We start from the raw sequence: 23,583 nt of genomic DNA on the forward strand, positions 1-23,583 counted from the left end.
TAAAGGGTCTGAATACTTATGTAAATGTGATATTACAGTTTATTTTATTTTATGTATAGTACCAGTCAAAAGTTTGGACACAGCTACTCATTCAAGGGTTTTTCTTCTTTTTTTTTTACTATTTTCTACATTGTATAATAATAGTACAGACATCAAAACTATGAAATAACACATGGAATCATGTAGTAGCCAAAAAAAGTGTTAATTATATCAAAATCTTTATATTTGAGGTTCTTTAAAGTATCCAACCTTTGCTTTGATGACGGCTTTGCACACTCTTGGCATTCTCTCAACCAGCTTCACCTGGATTGCTGGTTGAGTGTGCCTTGAATTCTTAATACATTTCTGACAGTGTCACCAGAAAAGCACCATCAAACCTCCTCCTCCATGCTTCAGTGTGGGAACCACACATGCGGAGATCCGTTCACCTACTGTGTCTCACAAAGTCACGGCAGTTGGAACCAAAAATCTTACATTTGGACTCATCAGACCAAGGACAGATTTCCACCGGTTTAATATCCATTGCTTGTGTTTCTTGGCCCAAGCAAGACTCTTCTTCTTATTGGTGTCCTTTAGTAGTAGTTTCTTTGGAGCAATTTGACCATGAAGGCCTGATTCACGCAGTCTCCTCAGAACAGTTTAAAAAAAATGTTTTACCTTTATTTAACTAGGCAAGTCAGTTAAGAACAAATTCTTATTTTCAATGACGGCCTAGGAACAGTGGGTTAACTGCCTTGTTCAGGGGCAGAACGACAGATTTTCACCTTGTCATCTCGGGGGGACCTTTCGGTTACTAGACCAACACTTTTACCACTAGGCTAACTGCCAGCCCAGTTGATGTTGAGATGTGTCTGTTACTTGAACTCTGAAGCATTTATTTGGGCTGCAATTTCTGAGGCTGGTAACTCAAATGAACTTATCCTCTGCAGCAGGGTTTTAACTCTGGGTCTTCCATTTTGATGTCGTCACTATTATTCTCCAATGTAGAAAATCTCTGGAATGAGTACTGTAGGTGTCTCCAAACTTTTGACTGATACTGTGAATTTGCAAAAATGTCTAAAAACCTGTTTTTGCTTTGTCATTATGGGGTATTTTGTGTAGATTGATTAGGGGGGAAAAAACTATTTTAATCAATTTAGAATAAAGCTGTAACGTAACAAAATCTGGATAAGTCAAGGGGTCTGAATACTTACTGAATGCACTGTATAGTGTATGCCAAAGTGTGTCACGCAATTGAAAGTTATGAAAATTAGGAGAAGGGATTACAACTAAATGCAATCCAATTGAAGACGTTGTGTGAAGATTCACACAATATCAGCACGAGCTGAAAATGTACTATTTTTGACTGCTGTCACATCGACACTTATACTCATTATAATGCCATTAGTACTGAGTTTCAGTATTCATCAAGGCCACGGTGCTTATAATGATGTTTAGACGACTGATATTTTCATGATTTGACTGCTCGTCTTGTTGTTTGGGATATTTTGTCATTATAGAAATAAGCTGTTACCGTGTTCCAACAAACATGCTTTCTGTTTCATAGTTGTAGCAAAGGCACTCCCCGATTTAAAACTGATTGAACACTTGAATTTTGGGCTTTTTTGTTGTTGTTGTGTTTTTACATATAGCCAACATTAACATAAACTAATGAAAAGGCTAGTGTGTTATTTGAAATGAAATGAAAATCTTAGTCTAATGTTACCCAAGGCCTTCATAAACACGACCAAATGATCGTTGTTGCGATAGCATATATTAAATATTAATTAAACTGTTAGGATGTTGCAGTCAGAATGTCTGCTCATTAGCTTAAAGGGGGGGTTCATCGAGGCCCAGCGCTTCTACTGTTAAAGTGGGAGATGGTGGCTGGCTGTGTTATTACCAGGGAAGTGATCTACAGCAGACCACATTTCCACCATATTGATTAAACCTATGGTTTCTGTCCCTTTCTCTTCATCTCTCTGCTCTTTCTCATTTACTCTGTCACTGTACTCCACTCTCGCTCCCTCTGTTTCTCTTACTGTCACGCATGCATTGACACACGTGGTTGCGCCCCACACACACACACACACACACACACACACACACACACACACACACACACTGTCTGTCTGGCATTTCCAAAGGCCTTTTTCCTAGTATGACAGCTCAAATTCTACCAGTCTAAGCCTTTCATACAGCCCAGAGTACAATATTTTTCTCTCCTCCAGTCTATCCACCTTTCTTGTCCTCCATTCATCCTTTTCTTTTACATGTCAATTGCCTCTCTGTTGTACAGTTTCCTAGCCAGAGAGGCCGACCGTGGTATGTGTGTGTGCGGGCAGTAGGGCTGGCACAATTACTGTATAAACGTGTAACCGAAGGTTATGGATGAAGACCGTCATGAAAATAAAACAACCGCCGTAACTGTAAAAAAATACAAAATAATTGTTTTGTAGAAGGAACAGCTGACTGAAGACGGGACGGGCGGGCGTTCGTGCGGTTGAGTCAGTTTCGGCGGTAGCATGGACTCTTTACAACGTGATGAAACTACACGCAAGGTGTTGAAGCAAACAAATCGCAAGGCCTTCCTCCCTCCCTGCTGCAGCAGTACGCAGAAAGAAATAGAATGAATAGAACAGGCTTGGAACCTATACCCTGGCGATTCCGGGGACGCCATTCGGTGAATCTTTTTCCACTCTTGACTGCAGCGCATGCGGTCTAGTGGACGAAAGAAGAGTGTGTGTCCATTTCGAACAGTTAGAACGGTGGTCGAGTTCATTTGGCAGACCAATAACCGTCATCCAAAATTCCATGACCGTCACAGCCCTATCGTGAGGGTGTGCGCGTGCGCGTGTGTGTGTGGCGACGGCGGAGTAGCGGTCGCGTTCGAAGAGTGACAGGTCTAGGGAACGTCCACCTGGGGGAGGGGAGCCCTGTGCTCAGTTGTGTATGTGCGTGTGTGACTGCCTGCGTACGTGTGTGTGCAACTGCATTTTGGTCTCCAGTACTAAAGCCTGGTATTTGAGGGAGCTCCTCCATAAGATAATAGCGTTGTTTAGTCAGAGCAGGTCTAAGTGTTTCATCTCTAAGGCAGAAAGCAGCTAAATGGAGCTCTTTGTTGTTGAGGGGTCAGGGCATCTTACTGCCTGGGGCATTGCTATGGTAATAACACACACACAGACACACACACAGACGCACACAGTATATCCATGGTAATGATGGCACTGGAACTGGCCTGAGTATGCAAACACTTATCTGGAAAGGCCACTCAGGGTTACATCTCTCATTCCTCTTCCTACCTCTTTTGCGCTCTCTCTCTCACTTCCTGTCTTTATCTTTCTCTCTTGCTCTCGTTCTCTACCTCCTCCCACTCTTTATCCCTTCCTTTGACCTTCCCCATTTCTCCTCCCTGACTCTCTCCTCTGTCAACCTCTCTTTGACTCTTTTTTTTCCCTTCTCTCATCTCTCTCCTTCCTCTTCTCTGTCTGTGCAGTAAAGCTGTGACTGTGACAGATGAGTCTCTCTTGGCGTACCTTTTTAGATAATGAAGTCACTGGACACTTCTAGTCCTAAAGCTGAGGCATATACACACACACACACTTGAAGCCTGTTTGTGCTTATGTAGCTACTGACCACAGCGTCTGCTATGTGCTACCCCAGCGACAAACATTTGTTTTGATGTTGTTGGTTTAGAGAGAGAGAGAGAGAGAGAGAGGGAGAGAGAGAGAATACACACACACACACTCCCTTTGATTGGTCTGTGGAAATGCGCTACTCTCTCTCACTAAAAACAGAATGCTGGAGAAAGAAACCTACAGTAGCTAGTGCCCACAGGGCCTCTCCACATCCTAGTGTCTTGGTATTTTGATTTGTTGTTCTGTTGAAACTGTGTTTTAATTAACACACAGCAGATGGAGTGGGAATCATCCCCTGCCCGTGGTTCTCATCCTCTTCATCCCTCGCTCCAACTCTCTTTCTATCCCTCTCTCTAAATCCCCAAATGTCTCTTTTCTAACCCCTGCAATCCTTCCCTCTCTCTCTCTCCAGGCTTTCTTCCACCTGTCCCTCTTTCCTGACACTGTCAGATAATCTCTTTATTTCTCTCTCTCGAGCTCTCGCGTTCAGCACTCTCTCGCTTTCACCCCCTCTTTATTGTGAGCTGAGTGATTTGGCCTTTCCCTGCTCTCCTTATCAGTACAGATGATCAGGAAGTCTCTAGCAGTATGACTCTGTCTGTGTGTCATTGACTAATGTCACATCCCATCATGATGCCATCATTGTGTCACTGTAATAATGTATTAACTATCATATGGGTCACCACACATCTCCTTTCCTCCGACCATGGAAATCACAGGACAGAACAGATAAGGACTCTGTCCCTATATATTGCATGAGCCCTTGTCAAAAGAAGTGCAGTACATAGGGAATAGGGTGCCATTTGGGGTGCATTCAAGGAATGGGCTGGGGATGAGCTCTAAACTGTAGACAGGGCACCAATATATCATTCTGCTCACAATTTTTCAGATATGGCCATTGATTAGCCAGGAAGTCGGCACAAGGAAGTAGGTTTTCACGGTCTATATCAGACCCTCATGTGAATAGAAAATATGTGAATAGAATTTTTTTTGTAGAATGACTTCTGGTGACTTAAAAAAGGATATTCTACTCCAAAATCTATGAAAATACGTCTGCTTTTCTTCTCCTCTCTCCTCTCTCTCTTCACCCTGCTCTTGCTTGACCCCAGGGGTGTCAAACTCATTTTGGAGGGTCGCACTTAATGTATAATACCCTGAACAAGAATATAAACACAACATGACGGCCCCATGTTTCATGAGCTGAAATAAAAGATCCCAGAAATGTTCCATACGCACAAAAAGCTAATTTCTCTCAAATTATGTGCACAAATTTGTTTACATTCCTGTTAGTGAGCATTTCTCCTTAGCCAAGATGATCCATCCACCTGACAGGTTGGCATATCAAGAAGCTGATTAAGCTGCATGATCATTACAGAGGTGCACCTTGTGCCGGGGACAATAAAGGGCCACTCTAAAATGTGCAGTTTTGTGACACAACACAATGCCACAGAGGTCTCAAGTTTTGAGGGAGCGTGATATTTGTGTGCTGACTGAAGGAATGTTCACCAGAGCTGTTGCCAGAGAAATGAATGTTCATTTCTCTACCATAAGCTGCCTCAAACGTCGTTTTAGAGAATTTGGCAGTACGTCCAACCGGTTTCACAACCGCAGACCATGTGTATGGCATCATGTGGGTGAGCGGTTTGCTGATGTCAACGTTGTGAACAGAGTGCCCCATGGGGGCAGTGGGGTTATGGTATGGGCAGGCATAAGCTACAGACAATGAACACAATGGCATTTTATCAACGGCAATTTGAATGCACAGAGATACCGTGACAAGATCCTGAGGCCCATTGTCGTGCCACCTACATCACCTCATGTTTCAGCATGATAATGCACGGCCCCATGTCGGAGGGATCTGTACATAATTCCTGTGCAGCTGAAAATGTCCCAGTTCTTCCATGGCCTGCATAGTCACCAACTGAGCATGTTTGGGATGCTCTGGATCGACGTGTACAACAACGTGTTCCAGTTCCCACTAATACCCAGCAGCCATTGAAGAGGAGTTGGACAACATTTCACAGGCCACAAACAACAGCCTAATCAACTCTATGCAAAGGAGATGTCGCGCTGCATCAGGCAAATGCTGGTCTCACGAGATACTGACTGGTTTTCTGATCCATGCCCCAACCTTTTTTTAAGGTGTCTGTGACCAACAGATGCATACTTGTATTCCCAGTTGTGAAATCCATAGATTAGGGATTCATGAATTAAATTGACTGATTTTCCTTATGACCTGTAACTCAGTAAAATTGTTGAAATTGTAGCATGTTGCGTTTTTACATTTTTGTTCAGTATACAGTATTTCCTTGCCCTCAAAATATCCATCGCTTTTGGTATTTTTGATGCTCCCTGACTGTCTAGCTATCAAGCTGGACAGAGTGAAGAGACTGTACATTTAGGTTCATTAATATTTCTACAGTTTTGATTTGGTTTGAATCATTTCAATGTCGATTGAGATCGTTTTTCCCAGCGGAGCGACGCTGCTAAATGACTATAGGGGAAACACTGCGGCTGGTCATCACGGTGGCAGGTCTCCATTCATCTCTGCTAATGGCCACTGGAGATATAGGCTCTTCTCTTCTTTACTCTCCTCTCCTCCATCTGTCCATACTGCCATCGATCTCTGTTTTTCAACTCTGTAGTGCCAGCCTCCCCTCTGCTGTCTTGTCTTGTATGTATTTTTCTTCTGGCACATCAATTACGTTTCTTCCATCAGCTGGCCTTTAGAGGGATTGTTAAATATAACTCACCAGCCTGCAGCCCTGTGTGACCTGGAAGAGATAGTGGGTGGATGGGTGGGGGGGGGAGGGGAAAGAGTGCGTGGGTATCAGCCATCCAATCAACATCTTTCATCAGTAGATCTTTCGTTGTGTGTAACCAAAACCAAGCTCATCGAAGACAAATTTAAGACGGATACTTTTGAGTGTGTGTGTGTGTGTGTGTGTGTGTGTGTGTGTGTGTGTGTGTGTGTGTGTGTGTGTGTGTGTGTGTGTGTGTGTGTGTGTGTGTGTGTGTGTGTGTGTGTGTGTGTGTGTGTGTGTGTGTGTGTGTGTGTAGCCCTGGGCTAATTTCTGTATGAACAGTCTCTGACATTATTTAAATCTGTTTGAATACCTCTCTGTTGTTCTGGAGGAACTGTCAGCACGTTTACCACTGTGTCTTATTTCTGAACGTGTGTGTGTGCACGCTTGACTATTTCCTTCGGACGGCCTCACTTCCAGTAAAGTCTTGTCTTTTTTAAAGATATCAGACTGACCATTTCTAAATATCTACTCTCTCCAGCCGCAAGAGACACTGCTGTCTAAATCAAACACGCTTCAAAAAGGGCTATCCAGAAATCCCCTATCTGCAATTGATTGAATCCTTCAGTTAGTAGCTTGCTGCCTAATAGTGAGTGGCCCATGCAGTGTAGTGTAATGACAGTAATTACACTGAGAGTCGGGTGGAGAGGAGAGTTGGTTTGTTGTGACTGGGTCTGTGCTGCTGCTGTCTGTCTGGCCTGATCTCTCTGTGGGTCGATGGCAGTAACACACTGCCACACATTGGAAATGGAGCCTCTTCTCAGGGGAGGGATCTATAGACCAACTGTGTGTGTGTGTGTGTGTGTGTGTGTGTGTGTGTGTGTGTGTGTGTGTGTGTGTGTGTGTGTGTGTGTGTGTGTGTGTGTGTGTGTGTGTGTGTGTGTGTGTGTGTGTGTGTGTGCCTATATGATGTCTCATTGTGCTGAGACCGTAAACATCCCACCCCAGTACTGCAGTATCACACACTCGCATGCCTCTCTTTCTGTCTCGCCCACATTATGTCCATCTGCTGTGCTTCGTCTTTCCACACGTCTAGCCACGGCTCTGTATTCCCATATGGCTTTGCTAACTCTACTCAAACACACACATGCACTCCTCTGCTTCGTAGTGACAGACTCTGCAGTCGGGCAGGGTGGTCTGTCTTACATCTGTACCTGAGGGAGAACTTGTATTTCAACTAATCACACTCCTGCCACTCACCTCTCACTCCAGTTGTCTCCACATACACACCCCTCTCCTCTCTCGCTCTGAAATGCACACAGGCTACCCGGGTGCAATTACGATTGTGTCACATCAGCAATGTGAGAGAATAGCTTTTCCGAACCGACGGAGTCAGAAACGCCCAACAGACTGGTTTCGACTTGTCCTGACTCTGTTTAAAGTCACCACATGACTTGCAGTCAGTCGGTCAGTCAGTGAGTTCACCCCAAAGGTCACGTGCTTGCTCTTTCCCGAGCATGCAGTAATCAATATCTGTAGTACTATAAAAAAAAAGTAAAGTACAACCAAAACACTGGAGAAATAGAAATAAGACCATGAGAAAGTAAGTAACCTATATACAAGGTCAGTTCCAGTACCATATTTACAATTTGCATGGATACTGGAAAGGTAGGGGTAGATATGTAAAGGGGCAAGGTGACTAGGCATCTGGATATTTAATACACAAAACATCACAGTAAAAATAAAAGTGTTAATTTAACTCCTATAGAGTTGAATTCAACACTGTTTCAGATAACATTTGGTCCCAGTCTACATAGTGTTAAAGTTACTCTACAGGTAGTGTCACATTTTCAGAGTTAATTTTGTTAAAAATCACACACTTTTTTTTTTTCATCGTTACACTGAATTTAGTTGATTTTACACTGCAATGACTGCATAATTTTACACTCCGATTTAATTCCGACACGAGAGCTCATTGACTCCTCATAATGTTGAAAATACTCATCCTGGGTTAAAATAAGTCAACACTGTAATTTTTTACACATTTTTTACTGTGTAGCAGCAGCGTATGTGATTTTGTATGAAAGTGTGTGTTTTGTGTGTGAGCAAATGAAGTGTGTGTGTGTGTGTGTGTGTGTGTGGTGTGTGTGTGTGTGTGTGTGTGTGTGTGTGTGTGTGTGTGTGTGTGTTGGACTGTCAGTGTGTAAGTGAGTGTGCCTAGCCCTTTCACACGTACCATCACACGGGGTGTGATCGTTCTACAGTGGTCCCTGAAGCGTACGATCACACCCCGTGTGATTAGAACACTCGTTGAGAACACTCGTTTAAAACGCTTGTTTAGAACGGCCAGTTTCGAATGACGCAACAATCAGCATTTGAGCTGGCCACACTTTTTTTCAGAAACTATATACACAAACACAGTCCTTACAAAGTTATGTCCAGAATGTGAGCAGTTTATTTTTGGATGCAATGTTTAGATATTCACAGAAGTGTGTATATATAGCACAACACAATCATCCGAACCGGAAAAATGTAGGCTACATTTGTCCTAGCGCTAACTGAGGAAAGATTGACCCAACACAAGCAGTCATATTTTCTAACTCTCGGCTGACACAAACTACAATATGAATTGGCTAATAGCAATTACTATGTATAATTAATCACATCATGGGTGAGCTCACCATTGATCGAAATAATTAGGTAAAACACTTTCTAGAAATCGAAAGTAATCCGACGATTAAGTTTCAGCGCGCAGCCATGCATTTTTTCCACACAGAAACGAAGATGATAAGAGGAGACAAGATGAGTTTGGTCTGTTTATAGTATGCATGTTGAAGGGGTGTGTCATCTACCGTCGTTCACATCCCACCATTCATTTCCTCAAGTCCTCAAAAAAATGAGTGAACTCTTACTCACCTCATTTTGTTATAACATCTTTGGTCAAACAGACGATTACGTGAAACCCAGAATGCATTGTATGATAACAAACATGGCTACACAGCTGGAATTAGCTTAGCTCATCATAATCAGTACAACCTTCAAAAAAAGTATTTTACGCACATAATATGTGCCCATTACAATCTATGCAAGAATCGGAATGCATGATTTGTCACCTAGAATTGAAAACATGTGAATAAAACAGTAAATACACAAATAATTACCACTCAAAACATTTTCTGATAGTGATTTATTGATACAAATGGCGTGTGCAGGCAGTCAATCACGGTAACCTCTCACTCCCACTCTGAGCCATTCAGTGTTGTTGTTTATGTAACAATCACATCCTGAAATGGAGAGAACGTTCGAACATCACGTGCATAAAAAAACTCACGCTGGGGCGACCGTTAGAGATATTTGGAACTCACGCATGAAAGGGCTAGAGACCGTGCTAAATGAAATAGAAGGATCAATGCAGATAGTCCATTTGTTAGCTATTTGGGGATAGAAGCCTGTTGGTGTCAGATTTGTTGCTCCAGTACCGCTTGCCATGGGGAAGCAGATAGAATAGTCTATGGCTTGGGTGGCTGGAGTCTTTAGCAATTTTCCAGGTTCTTCCTTTCACACAGCCTGATATAGAGGTCCTCGATGGCAGGGAGCTCTGCCCCAGTAATGTACTGGGCCTTCCTCTGTAGTGCCATGCAGTCAAGGGCGGCGCTGTTGCCATACCAAGCAGTGATGCCGCCAGTCAAGATGCTCTCAATGGTGCAGCTGTAGAACCTTTTGAGGATTTGAGGAGCCATGCCAAACCTTTTCAACTTCCAGAGGCGGAAGTGGTGCTGTTGCGCCTCCTTCACGACTACGTGTGTGAGTGGACCATTTCAAGTCCTTAGGGATTTGGACACCCAGAGGAATGGAATAGCAGTGGCTTGCATCCTTGGTTGAAAACCTAAGACACTCTCAAGGCAGTCATTTTGTAATAAAAAATACTTTTATTTAAATAAAAAGCTTTTATTTAGCTAGACTTACCAAGGAAGTGTTTTAGCAAACAGTCATCTGTAGCTGTATTGAATTATCATTGCTTAGTATACAGAGTACAGTAAGAGTTAAGGTGTGTGTGTGTGTGTGTGTGTGTGTGTGTGTGTGTGTGTGTGTGTGTGTGTGTGTGTGTGTGTGCGTGTGTGTTACTAGTTTGTTCCGGTCCACAGGTCTGTGTAGTTTTCAACACCCTAGGACGGGACGCAGAAACCACCAATGTCTCTTTCATTATCTTCTCCCCACATCAGACGTGACAAACACAGCTCTGTTGCTCCAGTCATGCTGTCATGGAGCTGCAACACACACACATACACCATAAGCACGGACCCACACACACACACACACACACACACACACACACACACACACACACACACCACCGGTGTTGAGATACAGATTGAGTGTGATGCCACAGTGACATTTAGCTGAGACCTAATTGGAGTACCTAGAGACAACCAACACTCAAGTCTTGGGTTGGGGCTTTTTGCTATCAACCTGGGTTCACTGGTTCACCAAATGCCTGGTAACCTGACATGTCTTTTCTCATTCATATCCTACATATACCTGTTGTATACAGATATGTTGTGTGTATACAGGGATCTGTTGACTATTAGTCAAATGGGGTGCGGTTTGGAACTGACAGGATATTACAAGTACCATTACTCAGCCACACCGGTGTGCTGTTGGAATAACTGCTTATGTGTGTGAGATAATATGTAATGCTTATGTTGACATTGTGAAAGCGCTAACTGCAGGGGAGCTGTAAAAAATAGTGTTTCTGCACTTCTATTGTCAAGAATCTGCTTTGTGTTTGTACAGAATGTGTCCGTGTGTTTAGACTTAGAGAAGGACAGTGAAGTCCCTATTGCTAAATGGATGGTCACAACAGACTTACAATGCAGTGGTCCCCCACTGGCCCTGTTTACACCACACACACATCAAGGCATTCCTTCTTCCCTGAGAGGTGTGACAGAGACCAGTGTGCAGAAAAAATACTTATCATTCTCTGTGATTCTCATGGAATCTACTTGACATTGTGGGAGGGAGAGAGAGAGAGAGAGAGAGAGAGGGAGAGATAATTTATATATTTAACTGTTCTTATCACGGTCCTAGAAGGCACATCATTCCTTTGGTGAGGAGTCCAATACACCCCTCAGTGACGCCTTTTACTTCACAAGCCAGATACCCTTTTGATTTATGATCTCCTATAAAGTGACATACCAGTTTATGGTACAGAATAGTGTTTTACTCCCTCACCAATGTCATTCCAGCCTACAGCAGCCCTGCCCTTTCAATCACACTCTGTCATTCTAAAAAAGGAAACTAGTCATGTAATTCAATGGTATACTATTGAGTTAGCTCGCTATTACAGTAGTTACATAGATAGGTACAGTTGAATTTTACATACACCTAGGTAGGAGTCATTAAAACCCATTTTTCAACCACTCCACAAGTTTCTTGTTAACAAACTATAGTTTTGACAAGTCGGTTAGGACATCTACTTTGTGCATGACACAAGTCATTTTTCCAACAATTATTTACATACAGATTATTGCACTTATAATTCACTGTATCACAATTCCAGTGGGTCAGAAGTTTACATACACTAAGTTGACTGTGCCTTTAAACAGCTTGGAACATTCCAGAAAAGGATGTCATGGCTTTAGAAGCTTCTGATAGGCTAATTGACATCATTTGAGTCAATTGGATGTGTACCTGTGGATGTATTTCAAGACATACCTTCAAACTCAGTGCCTCTTTGCTTGACATCATGGGAAAATCAAAAGAAATCAGCCAAGACCTCAGAAAAAAATTGTGGACCTCCACAAGTCTGGTTTATCCTTCGGAGCAATTTCCAAATGCCTGAAGGTACCACGTTCATCTGTACAAACAATAGTTCGCAAGTATAAACACCATGGGACCACGCAGCCGTCATACCACTCAGGAAGGAGACGCATTCCATCTCCTAGAGATGAACGTACTTTGGTGCGAAAAGTGCAAATCAATCCCAGAACAACAGCAAAGGACCTTGTGAAGATGCTGGAGGTAACAGGTACAAAAGTATCTATATCCACAGTAAAATGAGTCCTATATCGACATAACCTGAAAGGCCACTCAGCAAGGAAGAAGCCACTGCTCCAAAACCGCCGTTAGAAAAGCCAGACTACGGTTTGCAACTGCACATGGGGACAAAGATCGTACTTATTGGAGAAATGAAACAAAAATAGAACTGTTTGGCAATAATGACCATCGTTACGTTTCGAGGAAAAAGGGGGAGGCTTGCAAGCCGAAGAACACCATCCCGACCGTAAAGCACGGGGGTGGCAGCATCATGTTGTGGGTGTGCTTTGCTGTAGGAGGGACTGGTGCACTTAACAAAATAGATGGCATCATGAGGGTGGAACAATATGTGGACATATTGAAGCAACATCTCAAGACATCAGTCAGGAAGTTAAAGCTTGGTCGCAAATGGGTCTTCCAAATGGACAATGACCCCAAGCATACTTCCAAAGTTGTGACAAAATGGCTTAAGGACAACAAAGTCAAGGTATTGGAGTGGCCATCACAAAGCCCTGACCTCATTCCTATAGAACATTTGTGGGCCGAACTGAAAAAGCGTGTGCGAGCAAAGGAGGCCTACAAACATGACTCAGTTACACCAGCTCTGTCAGGAGGAATGGGCCAAAATTCACCCAACTTATTGTGGGAAGCTTGTGGAAGGCTACCTGAAACGTTTGACCCAAGTTAAACAATTTAAGGGCAATGCTACCAAACACTAATTGAGTGTATGTAAACTTCTGACCCACTGGGAATGTGATAAAATAAATAAAAGCTGAAATAAATCATTCTCTCTGCTATTATTCTGACATTTCACATTCTTCAAATAAAGTAGTGATCCTAACTGACCTAAGACAGAACATTTTTACTAGGATTAAATGTCAGGAATTGTGAAAAACAGAGTTTAAATGTATTTGGCTAAGGTGTATGTAAACTTCCGACTGTAACTGTGTGTGGTAGTAGTGTGGTTATTAAGCCACAAGACAATTCAGTGATGACCTCAGTGGTGGAAAAAGTACCCAATTGTCATACTTTATTTTTATTTATCCTTTATTTAACTAGGCATACTTGAGTAGAAGTAAAGATACCTGAATAGAAAATGACTCTAAGTATAAAACTAAATGTAATAGCCAGTCTTAAGTGTCAAAAGTAAAAGTATAAATTATTTCACATTCATACTAAGCAAATCAGGCTGCACAATTTTCTAGTTATTTTATTTAACGATAGCTGCACTTCAACAGTTTTACTATCATATAAAAACGAAGCATTTATGTTTAGTTAGTCCGCCAGATCAGAAGCAGTACGGATGACCAGAGATGTTCTCTTGATAAAGTGCGTGAATTGGACAATATTCCTGCCCTGCTAAAGCATTCGAAATGTAACGACTACTTTTGGGTGTCAGGGAAAATGTATGGGAGTAAAAAGTACAGGATTTTTTTTTTTCCGGAATGTAGTGGAGAAAAAGTAAAAGTTGTCAAAAATATAAATAGTAAAGGACAGATACCCCAAACAACTACTTCCGTAAGTGGTACTTTAAAGTACTTTACACCACTGGATGAGCTCCAGGTCAGGCTATAACCATAGCTGTCCTCAAGACAATATGAAAATAATAATGTATTGTCTGGCTGTAGCCAATGGGCATATTGTTTGACTTTTATTTAACCAAACCCAATTAGTCCATTAAAAGTGTGTTTTTTTCTGTTTTTTATAGATCCTGTTATGGTGATGCTCATTTCTGATCTGTATGTTATCGTCTCGTTAAGACCTGGGAGAACGGCTGTTAGATTCGGCTAACGAGCTGCAGTGCGTTTTTAAACAGGCGTGTATGTTATGAGACGCAGTGTGTTTTTCCTGTCAGTCAGTTGGCTGGGAACAGATGTTACTGCAAGAGCGTTCACACGTACACGACACGACTCTCTGGAATGGCGCGGTATTGTGACTCAGATTTAAAGCTGTACAACATCAGGCCAGAATATTGGTAACAGACTGATCAGCTGAAATTGCTGCATTATTACTTGAATTAATAATAATATTGATCATAAAAATTCCCCTTCTCCCCCCCCCCCCCCCTTCTCCAGGCGTGCCCCCGTCATTGTCTCCTCTGAAAGGAAGAGGAAGTGATGTCACGTCACCACAACCGCTTCGAGAGGGAGTACCGGGGGATGCCCTGGGAGAGGCGGGACATCATCCGTCCGGCTGGCCTACTCAACGGATCGGGAGCCAATAACAGCTGCCCAGCCGTCAACGGTAACAACCGCCCGGGACTCCTCCCACTGCCCGTCATCCCTTCCCTCCTGCCAACCCCGGTTACTGTTGCCGTGACGACATCGAGTGGTGGTGGTGACATGGTTGTCAAGCGCCAAGGAGGGGTCACAGTCACGGCCGCTGGCGCTGCCAAGGTAAGAACACGCAGGTCCTCTTTCTCTCTCCGTCCACGCCAAAACCATTTACCTCCCTCCTCATTATACACTCTGTCTCCGCTCTCCAACTCTTACCATTCTCGCCATGCAAATCTCTTTCTCTCTGGCCTCATTCTCCCTCCCTCTCTCCCTCCACTCTCCAACTCTTCTCAATCCCGCCAAGCCGTTTAGGCGCGTCCTCTCTCTCTCTGCCTCTCTCCCTCTTTGCCAAATGGCTGGCTTGTTCCCTCTTTTCTCCTCCTCACTAATTTTCTCCTCTCATTATGTAAATGACCTGAGGCAGCAGTTGAGATGTGTCCAAGCTGTAGGTGCTTACAGAGCTCTGAGCAGGGTTTACAGGCACGTGCTTTCCAATATATGGAATACTTATTATAAACTTACACTATGATAAACTTCATTGGATAATCTAAAAAAGATCCTGTCTTTTCCCCCTGATAGCTGTTTTTCTGCTAGCTCTTTTTCATTGTAATCACCAACCCTTACTCAAAACTGGAATCTGAAAAGTTCTACGCCCTAGTACCATTTTGAGATTTGACCTCTTACGTTTACTTTTATGCAGTGAGTTCACTGTGAGTTTTCTCTTCTCTCCTGTAACCCAAGGAGTTACCTAGATACTCTGAGAGAGGCAGCGTCACCAAATGAAGTTAGAAAACCAAGCCTCATCCCTTCTCCTGGCTCTGCTAGTTCGACCACCATTCATCTTCCTCTAACTTTTTTCCGCAATATCACATCAGTTTTCTTTCATTTAACTCCACAGGGCCTGAGCGTCTCTCCACCTCTCTCACCCCCACATCACCCCATTACCATTACATGGGCTTTGTTTTCTCCTTCTCTTTCTTTCCCCCCACATTATCTCATTCTCTCTGTGTCTCTCTCTCTGTGTCTCTCTCTGTCTCTCTCTCTCTGTCTCTCTCTCTCTGTCTCTCTCTCTGTCTCTCTCTCTCTGTCTCTCTCTCTCTGTCTCTCGCGCTCTGTCTCTCTCTCGCACTCTGTCTCTCTCTCGCGCTCTGTCTCTCTCTCGCGCTCTGTCTCTCTCTCGCGCTCTGTCTCTCTCTCGCGCTCTGTCTCTCTCTCGTGCTCTGTCTCTCTCTCGCGCTCTGTCTCTCTCTCGCGCTCTGTCTGTCTATCTCTCTCTCTCTGTCTCTGTCTCCTCTGCCAGGCAGTAGTGGTAAACAAGACTGCAGTAATGCTGCTGCTAAGTGAGCATCATTAGATGGTTGAGAGAACTCTCTGACCACAGAAATGTTAAATCTCCTCCGGCAGCCAAGTGGCCTCTTTTTGTCTGCTGAATAATGACATATATCCGGAACAGAACTCTCAGCAGCCACCGTCTCCCACCATGGCTATTGTCATCAGTCAATGGCTGCCAATGTGATTAGGACCACTCAATATGGCTGCCATGCATATAGCATATAGCTTCAGTAGCTCGGCTGGTCTGACATGTGTGTCAGATACATGGACGGTTGATAATCAGTGTGTGTGTGTGTGTGTGTGTGTGTGTGTGTGTGTGTGTGTGTGTGTGTGTGTGTGTGTGAGCGAACCTCCACCAGATGCTGGCCTGTCTGCTAGTGTTTAGTCAGGGATTTAACTCTCCTGTGTGTTGTCTTCGACACTTCGTTGTAACCTTTTCTAGCAGCATATAGAATAGCATCATTAAAGAGATTCTCCAGTACATTTCTATACATTTGTATACATTTGTGATCCCCGAAAATTGCATACTATGTCGCATATGTGCAGATACGTGCACCACGTAACTGCATTCTCTCTCTCTCTCTCTCTCTCTCTCTCTCTCTCTCTCTCTCTCTCTCTCTCTCTCTCTCTCTCTCTCTCTCTCTGCTGTGAGTGCATATTGCTAGCTGTCACTCATGGCGAGGGGCTGGAATTTTAATTGTTAAGGAGCTGACCCACGTGGGAGAAATGTAGGGAAAATGGCACTGCACAGCTTCTAGTAAACAGCCGCTTTCCAGCTAGGGATTTTGTGGCTATTGGAGTAAAACAGTAATTCTGCTCATAGATTATGCATGTATGAACTACACATTGACACATTCAGCCCGAAGCGGGAGGTTTAAAAAAAAAAAGAAGACTTACTAGTCGCCATCCGGAGCATGTCTTTAAACAGGAAACACCTAGAGGCATAAGCTGATGTTTAATAATGGCCTAATGAAACACAGACACACACACTGGACATCCACAAACCTTAGAGCCACCTCTCTCTCTCTCTTGTCATCTGCCATCAAAGCAGCTCTGCTCTGAGTCTCTCAGTGTATCTGTCCAGCAGTTTGTGCGTGTATGTGCATGTGTTTGTCAGGCAGAGGGATGCTGTTGGTTCTCTGTCCTGGCGCTAGCCCGTTGCTCACTTAAAGGGATACTTTGGGATGTTGCCAATTAAGCCATTTATCTACTTCCCCAGAGTCAGATGAACTCGTGGGTACCATTTCTATGTCTGCGTGCCATTTGAAGGAAGTTGCTAACTTGCGTTAGCGCCATGACTGGAAACCAATGGGAACAGCGTGCATGCTCTGGAGAAGTAGATAAGGGGCTTCATTGCCCAAAGTATCCCGAAGTATCCCTTTGAAACCTGACAGGCTGTATTGATGTATGCTCTGAGGACGTCTCTCAGCTGTTCTCAGTGTGTGTGTGTTAAGGTTGGGCGATAACGATGATTGACCGACATCGTCGATGGTGACGACATTGTGATGTGACAGACAATGGGTTAGCGTATTTGAACTTGACTGGCACCGCGCAGTAAAGAACAGAGTCTCGCAGCACATAGCAGGGCAACACACAAGTGACATTCTGAATAACTTGCCTATTCCTATTTTCTATAGCCTATTTCAATAAATATGTTATATGCAGAACACATTAGAGGAATGCAGGCCAAACAGAGTGGAGAATTCCACCAAAGCAGCGCAGAATGTCCAGTCAGAAAATGTTCTCGTTCTCTCTGATGCATGGGGGCCTTGGATATTAGTAGTGTTCACGAACTGGAGGTGGTTTTATTTGGCCCCCCAAGTTTTCTGAGCAAAAAATATACATTTTAAAATGTATTATTGTTGGACATAATAGACTTAAAAACACCAGGAAATCAGCTCCAAGTGATTTTAATTTAAAAAAATCTGTTCCCAAGTATTCCCACGCAAAGGAGAGAAACGTGATCATGAAATTGTTATGTTTTAGTCAAACATTATACTCTATCTGCCATCTAGAAATTACTTGTATTTATGTTCAGGCCCCCCGACCATCTGCTCGCAGCTCCATCTAGTTGATGAACCCTGGACTATAGACTAAAGAATTGTATTTTTTTTAAAACATATTTTTACTACGGACACTCCTTAACTATTTTGTGTCTAGCTGTTTTAAAAAAACGTAGCCTATAGTCCCGTCTCTCTTCATTCGATAGGCTATGAATAGGACTTTGGTTTATAGGCTACGGTTTCATCATTTTTATACAAGGATTTCTCCCGTTCAAACAATGAATAACAGAGCTTAAAAACACAAGGTAGCCAGGGGACTAATAATGAGAGATAACAAACAATATTAATAGCCAACCTAGTCTTTTCATATTATTCTTTACGTAAACCGAACACTCCATTTAGTATGATACGTTTAATATGGTATGTATTCATTTTTGGATGTCCATCACCAATTTCGTATGATATAATATGTATTGTAATTTGTGACATATGTTACGAATTTGCAAAACGTAAAATGTTACAAATTTGCCAAATGTACAATATGTTACGAATTTACGAAATGTATGATATGTTATGAATTCTAGCTAGCTCACTAATGTTAGACATAGGCTATTCTCAATCACAGCTTTATGAAACAGATAATGTTATTTATTTACTGATGCAAATAAAGCAATTTATTATCCAGTTCTGAAGACTGTTGACGGCTTCTATCCAGCTCGTGCTTTATAACCTAACTCATTACGGTAAGACAGTTCCTCATCGGACTGTCACCGCTCCATCATGTGTGAGGGACACACACACAAACCTGTTCCATGCTGAAGCTCCCCCACCAGAAAGAAATATTAGAAAAGATTTGCCTGCACTTAGCCTCTGCCCAGGCTTTCAACAACATTATCTTTCATCATGATTCATCCAGTTGTAGTATTCAATTTCGTGCTGTAGGTTTGGTTGGCCAATATGGGCCTATACCATCATATATCACAATGTTTTATGGGTACATAATCCCGATAGGACAAAGGTTGACATTGCCCAACCCGTGTGTGGGCTGGGTGTGTGTACATGGGCCTGTGGATTGGGTGTGTGTGGGCTTGTGAGCTTTGTGTGTGTGTGTACAGTATGTGTGAGCGTGTGTGAGTTTGTATTTTTGCGCGTATTTTGACAGTATGAGTGCTTGCATGTGTGTATTTGGTATTGCAGGCCTGTGTGTATCATCTTTAGCTAGCTATGAAATAAACGCACGTGTCGGCTTCCCTGGTTTGCACGTCTGTCTGTGCGTTAGCAAGGCGTGATGAAGCGCCGTGTGCTGAGACTGGAAGAGTACCATCTGGCCACGATGTCCATCATGAGGTACAGCTAGCCACGTGGAACACCACACTACACTTAGGCTAGGAGAGCACTTCTAAATGATCTCCCTTATTTATCCAAGCATGTATTTTTTATTTTAATTAATTTGTATGTATTTTCACTTTGTTTCCAGCGCCTGGATCTATTTATCCAGATGAATCCTTGGCCGTTGACATCACAACACTATTTCTGTTTTCAGGTGATGAATAGCATGTAAGGGCTCTCACTGGGTCGTTTTTGGTTTTGGTCAAAGAGAAAGCAGCGCGGCAATCAGGGTTTATTTGGGTCAGAGACTGACTAACACAGGCCATTCACTTTCATAGATTCATGAAGTAGGCCTAATTACCCACAACAGGAAAGAAGGACAATTTAACCTGTTTTGTAGAAGAGGCCTTTAGCTAGAGGTAACATTTATGTACAGATTTTTCTATAGAATGTTATTGGGTGTTTTTATTTTCTGAATGATATTTGGTATTTTATTTCTGTGTCATTTGGTATTTTGTTTCAGAATGTTTATTTTGGTCTTTTTTTATCAGAATGTTATTTGGTATTTGTGAGTGTGTTATCAGGTTTCAAGCCAGGCCATGTTCGATGGATCATTTTAATTTGTCGACACTAAAATGTATATTCCAGAGAAATCTCTTTCCCATGGTTGGTTGGATCACCAATTGATACATGCTGTGTATTTCAGGATCTCGAGCTCTAATGCCCTAGTTTCACAGGCTAATCCCTGTTCCCCGGTTAATATGTTTAACCTCTTCAGCACCACAATATAAAACCTACATTTTACTGGTTTTCTGTTCCATTGCAAAAGGTTTTCTCTTACTTAAAAAAAATAAAATAAAAGTTTTCTGTTCCATTTCTACTAGCTTCCTGTTCCATTTCTACTAGCTTTCTGTTCCATTTCTACTAGCTTTCTGTTCCATTTCTACTAGCTTTCTGTTCCATTTCTACTAGCTTTCTGTTCCATTTCTACTAGCTTTCTGTTCCATTTCTACTAGCTTTCTGTTCCATTTCTACTAGCTTCCCGTTCCATTTCTACTAGCTTTCTGTTCCATTTCTACTAGCTTCCCGTTCCATTTCTTACTGAATTTTCAGTTCCATTTAATACTGGTTTTCTGTTCAGGTAGACAGTTAGAAAGTGGCAATACGGGCTGTGGTATTATTGTTGTATTATTAATAGTCCTATTATTGATTTGGTAATATACAGCCCCCACCCACACACAAAATCTATTCTCTCTCCCAGTCAAGTGTACAATATACAATTAGTGGTAATCTTTCCCACATACAGTGAGCTCCAAAAGTATTGGGACAGTGATGCATTTTTTTGTTGCTTTGGCTCTGTACTCCAGAACTTTGGATTTGATTACATTTTTTAATTTAAGTGTATTTTCACCCATATCGGTTGAACAGTTTAGAAATTACAGCCCTTTTTGTTCATAGTCTCCCCATTTTAGGGGACCAAAGGTATTGGGACAAATTCACATATGTGTAGTAAAAAGTTCTGTTTTTGGTCCATTATTCATAGCACGCAATGACTACATCAAGCTTGTGACTCTACATTTTATGTTTGTTTTGGTTGTATTTCAGATTGAAGATGGCACGGTGATGCTAAAACGTTGGTGATTTATCCAATAAATGACTGGGAGTTGATGTATCGTGTGTGCGACTCTTTATTTTTATAGCTTGTAGTTTATTCGCCGTTAGTCAGCACCTCCACACAAAATACTTTTTCTGGACGTGCGCCAGCTCATGTTTTCTTATCTCAGATTAATTTGTACCCAATAGAAATGAATGGTAAATTATGTATTGTGTCATTTTGGAGTCACTTTTGTTTTAAGTAAGAATACAATATGTTTCTAAACACTTCTACATTAATGTGGATGCTAACATGATTATGGATAATAATGATGAGTGAGAAAATTATAGACAAACAAAATCATCTGAAACATAATCAAAATAAACAGCAAATGTATCCAACAAATGTGTAGAGTCACAAGCTTGATGTAGTCATTGCGTTCTATGAATATGGGAGCAAATACTTAACTTTTACTACTTTAATACACATATAAGTGAATTTGTCCCAATACTTTTGGTCCCCTAAAATGGGGGACTATGTACAAAAAGTTCTGTAATTTCACATTAAAGCTGACAGTCTGCACTTTAACCTCAAATCAAAAAGTACTGAACCAAAACAACAACAAAAAGATCAGTCTCAATATTTTTGGAGCTCACTGTATCTGAGACAAACACAGTACAGTGCCTTTAGAAAGTATTCATCCCCTTTGATTTATTACACATTATGTAAGAAAATAATTATTATAAAGATTTTGAAAAACATCATTCCATTTTGACATTATGGGGTAGTGTATATAGGCCAGTGACGACAAAATAATCTCAATTTAATCAAATAAAATTGTATTTGTCACATGCGCCGAATACAACATTCACCTTGCAGTGAGATTCTTACTTACACTGCCCTTAACCAACAATGCAGTTTTAAGAAAAAAAAGAGTGTTAAAGTATTTACTAAAATAAACTGAAGTAAAAAGAATTAAGGAGCAACAATAAAATAACAGTAGCAAGTCTATATACAGGGGGTAACGGTACAGAGTCAATGTGTGGGGGCACCGGTTAGTCGAGATAATTGAGGTAATATGTACATGTAGGTAGAGGTAAAGTGACTAGGCATTGATAATAAACAGAGTAGCAGCAGCGTGAAAATAGGGGTGGGGGGGGGGGAGTCTGGATAGCCATTTGATTAGCTGTTCAGGAGTCTTATGGCTTAGGGGTAGAAGCTATTAAGAAGCCTTTTGGACCTAGACTTGGTGCTCCGGTACCGCTTGCCGTGCGGTAGCAGAGAGAACAGTCTATGACTAGGGTGGCTGAAGTCTTTGACAATTTTTAGGGCCTTCCTCTGACACAGCCTGGTATAGAGGTCCTGGATGGCAGGAAGCTTGACCCCAGTGATGTACTGGGCCATTCGCACTACCCTCTGTCGTGCCTTGCGGTTGGAGGCCAAGCAGTTGCCATACCAGGCAGTGATGCAACCAGTCAGGATGCTCTCGATGGAGCAGCTGTAGAACTTTTTGAGGATCTGAAGACCCATGCCAAATCTTTTCAGTCTCCTGAGGGGAATAGGCATTATCGTGCCATCTTCACGACTGTCTTGGTGTGTTTGGACCATGATGGTGTCCACATCAACAACAAACTAAGGAACTTGAAGCTCTCAACCTTCTCCATTACAGCCTGCCGATGAGAATGGGGGCGTGCTCGGTCCTCCTTTTTCTGTAGTCCACAATCGTCTCCTTTGTCTTGATCACGTTGAGGGAGAGGTTGTTATCCTGGCACCACACTGCCAGGTCTCTGACCTCCTCCCTATATGCTGTCTCATCGTTGTCGGTGATCAGGCCTACCACTGTTGTGTCATCGGCCAACTTAATGATGGTGTTGGAGTCGTGCTTCGCCATGCAGTTATGGGTGACTGAACACGCACCCCTGAGGGGCCCCCGTGTTGAGGATCAGCCTGGCAGATGTGTTGTTACCTACCCTTACCACCAACCCATTTTAAATTCAGGCTATAACACCGCAAAATGTGTAAAAAGTCAAGTGGTGTGAATACTTTCTGAAGGAACTTTATATAGTCTTGCAGTATTGGCAGGTCACCTTTTTAAAAATATATTTTAAATCTTAACGGAACATCCTAGTTTATAAAAAGAGGATATTTAATATAGACTAACCAGTAAAAGCAACATGAATAGAATGCCATACCATCTACACATGAAAATGTTTGTCCTCATACGGTGGCAGAGCAGTGCGAACTCCCCTTGTATATCATTGATTGGCGGCAGGGCAGGTTGGGTACTTCAGTGCTGGGAGCAGCAGACCCGCAAATGGGGAGTGAGTCCGCAAATTCTCACAGTATCTTATGGAAACTTGAGACAGGTATATTTTCAGAACCTGGACCAGGTTAAATGCATAGTTAAATGACAAAAATAATAAATTAGCAATGTCACTAAGCAAAAAAACAAACAAAACAACAGCCAGTACAAATGTCAAAAAATGTAATTTACTTGGTTTTGCAGTTTGCAGTACCCCACACCTAGCAACAGCTGTCATTGTCATTAGCTAGCTAGCTAGTTGCGTTGTTAGCAATTTTTAGCTTGTGAATTGTGTTAGCTATCTAGCTAAGTAACCCCTAGCAAACTCTTTGTCCAATGCCTGAGACTGA

The 23,583-nt window shown here is 42.4% G+C and overlaps 1 protein-coding gene across 1 annotated transcript in view; it reads left to right on the forward strand.

Moving 5' to 3' along the window:
- Nucleotides 1-23,583, forward strand: part of LOC106571749 (kelch-like protein 29) — a 327,789-nt gene that overhangs the window by 95,319 nt on the left and 208,887 nt on the right. The window contains exon 3 of the mRNA XM_014145167.3: nt 14,473-14,793. Coding sequence (XP_014000642.3) covers nt 14,515-14,793 — 279 coding nt within the window. The 5' untranslated portion in view covers nt 14,473-14,514. The remainder of the gene's footprint in view (nt 1-14,472; nt 14,794-23,583) is intronic.

Source organism: Salmo salar, chromosome 15, assembly GCF_965601325.2.
Source record: "Salmo salar chromosome 15, fSalSal1, whole genome shotgun sequence".
NCBI lineage: Eukaryota > Metazoa > Chordata > Actinopteri > Salmoniformes > Salmonidae > Salmo > Salmo salar.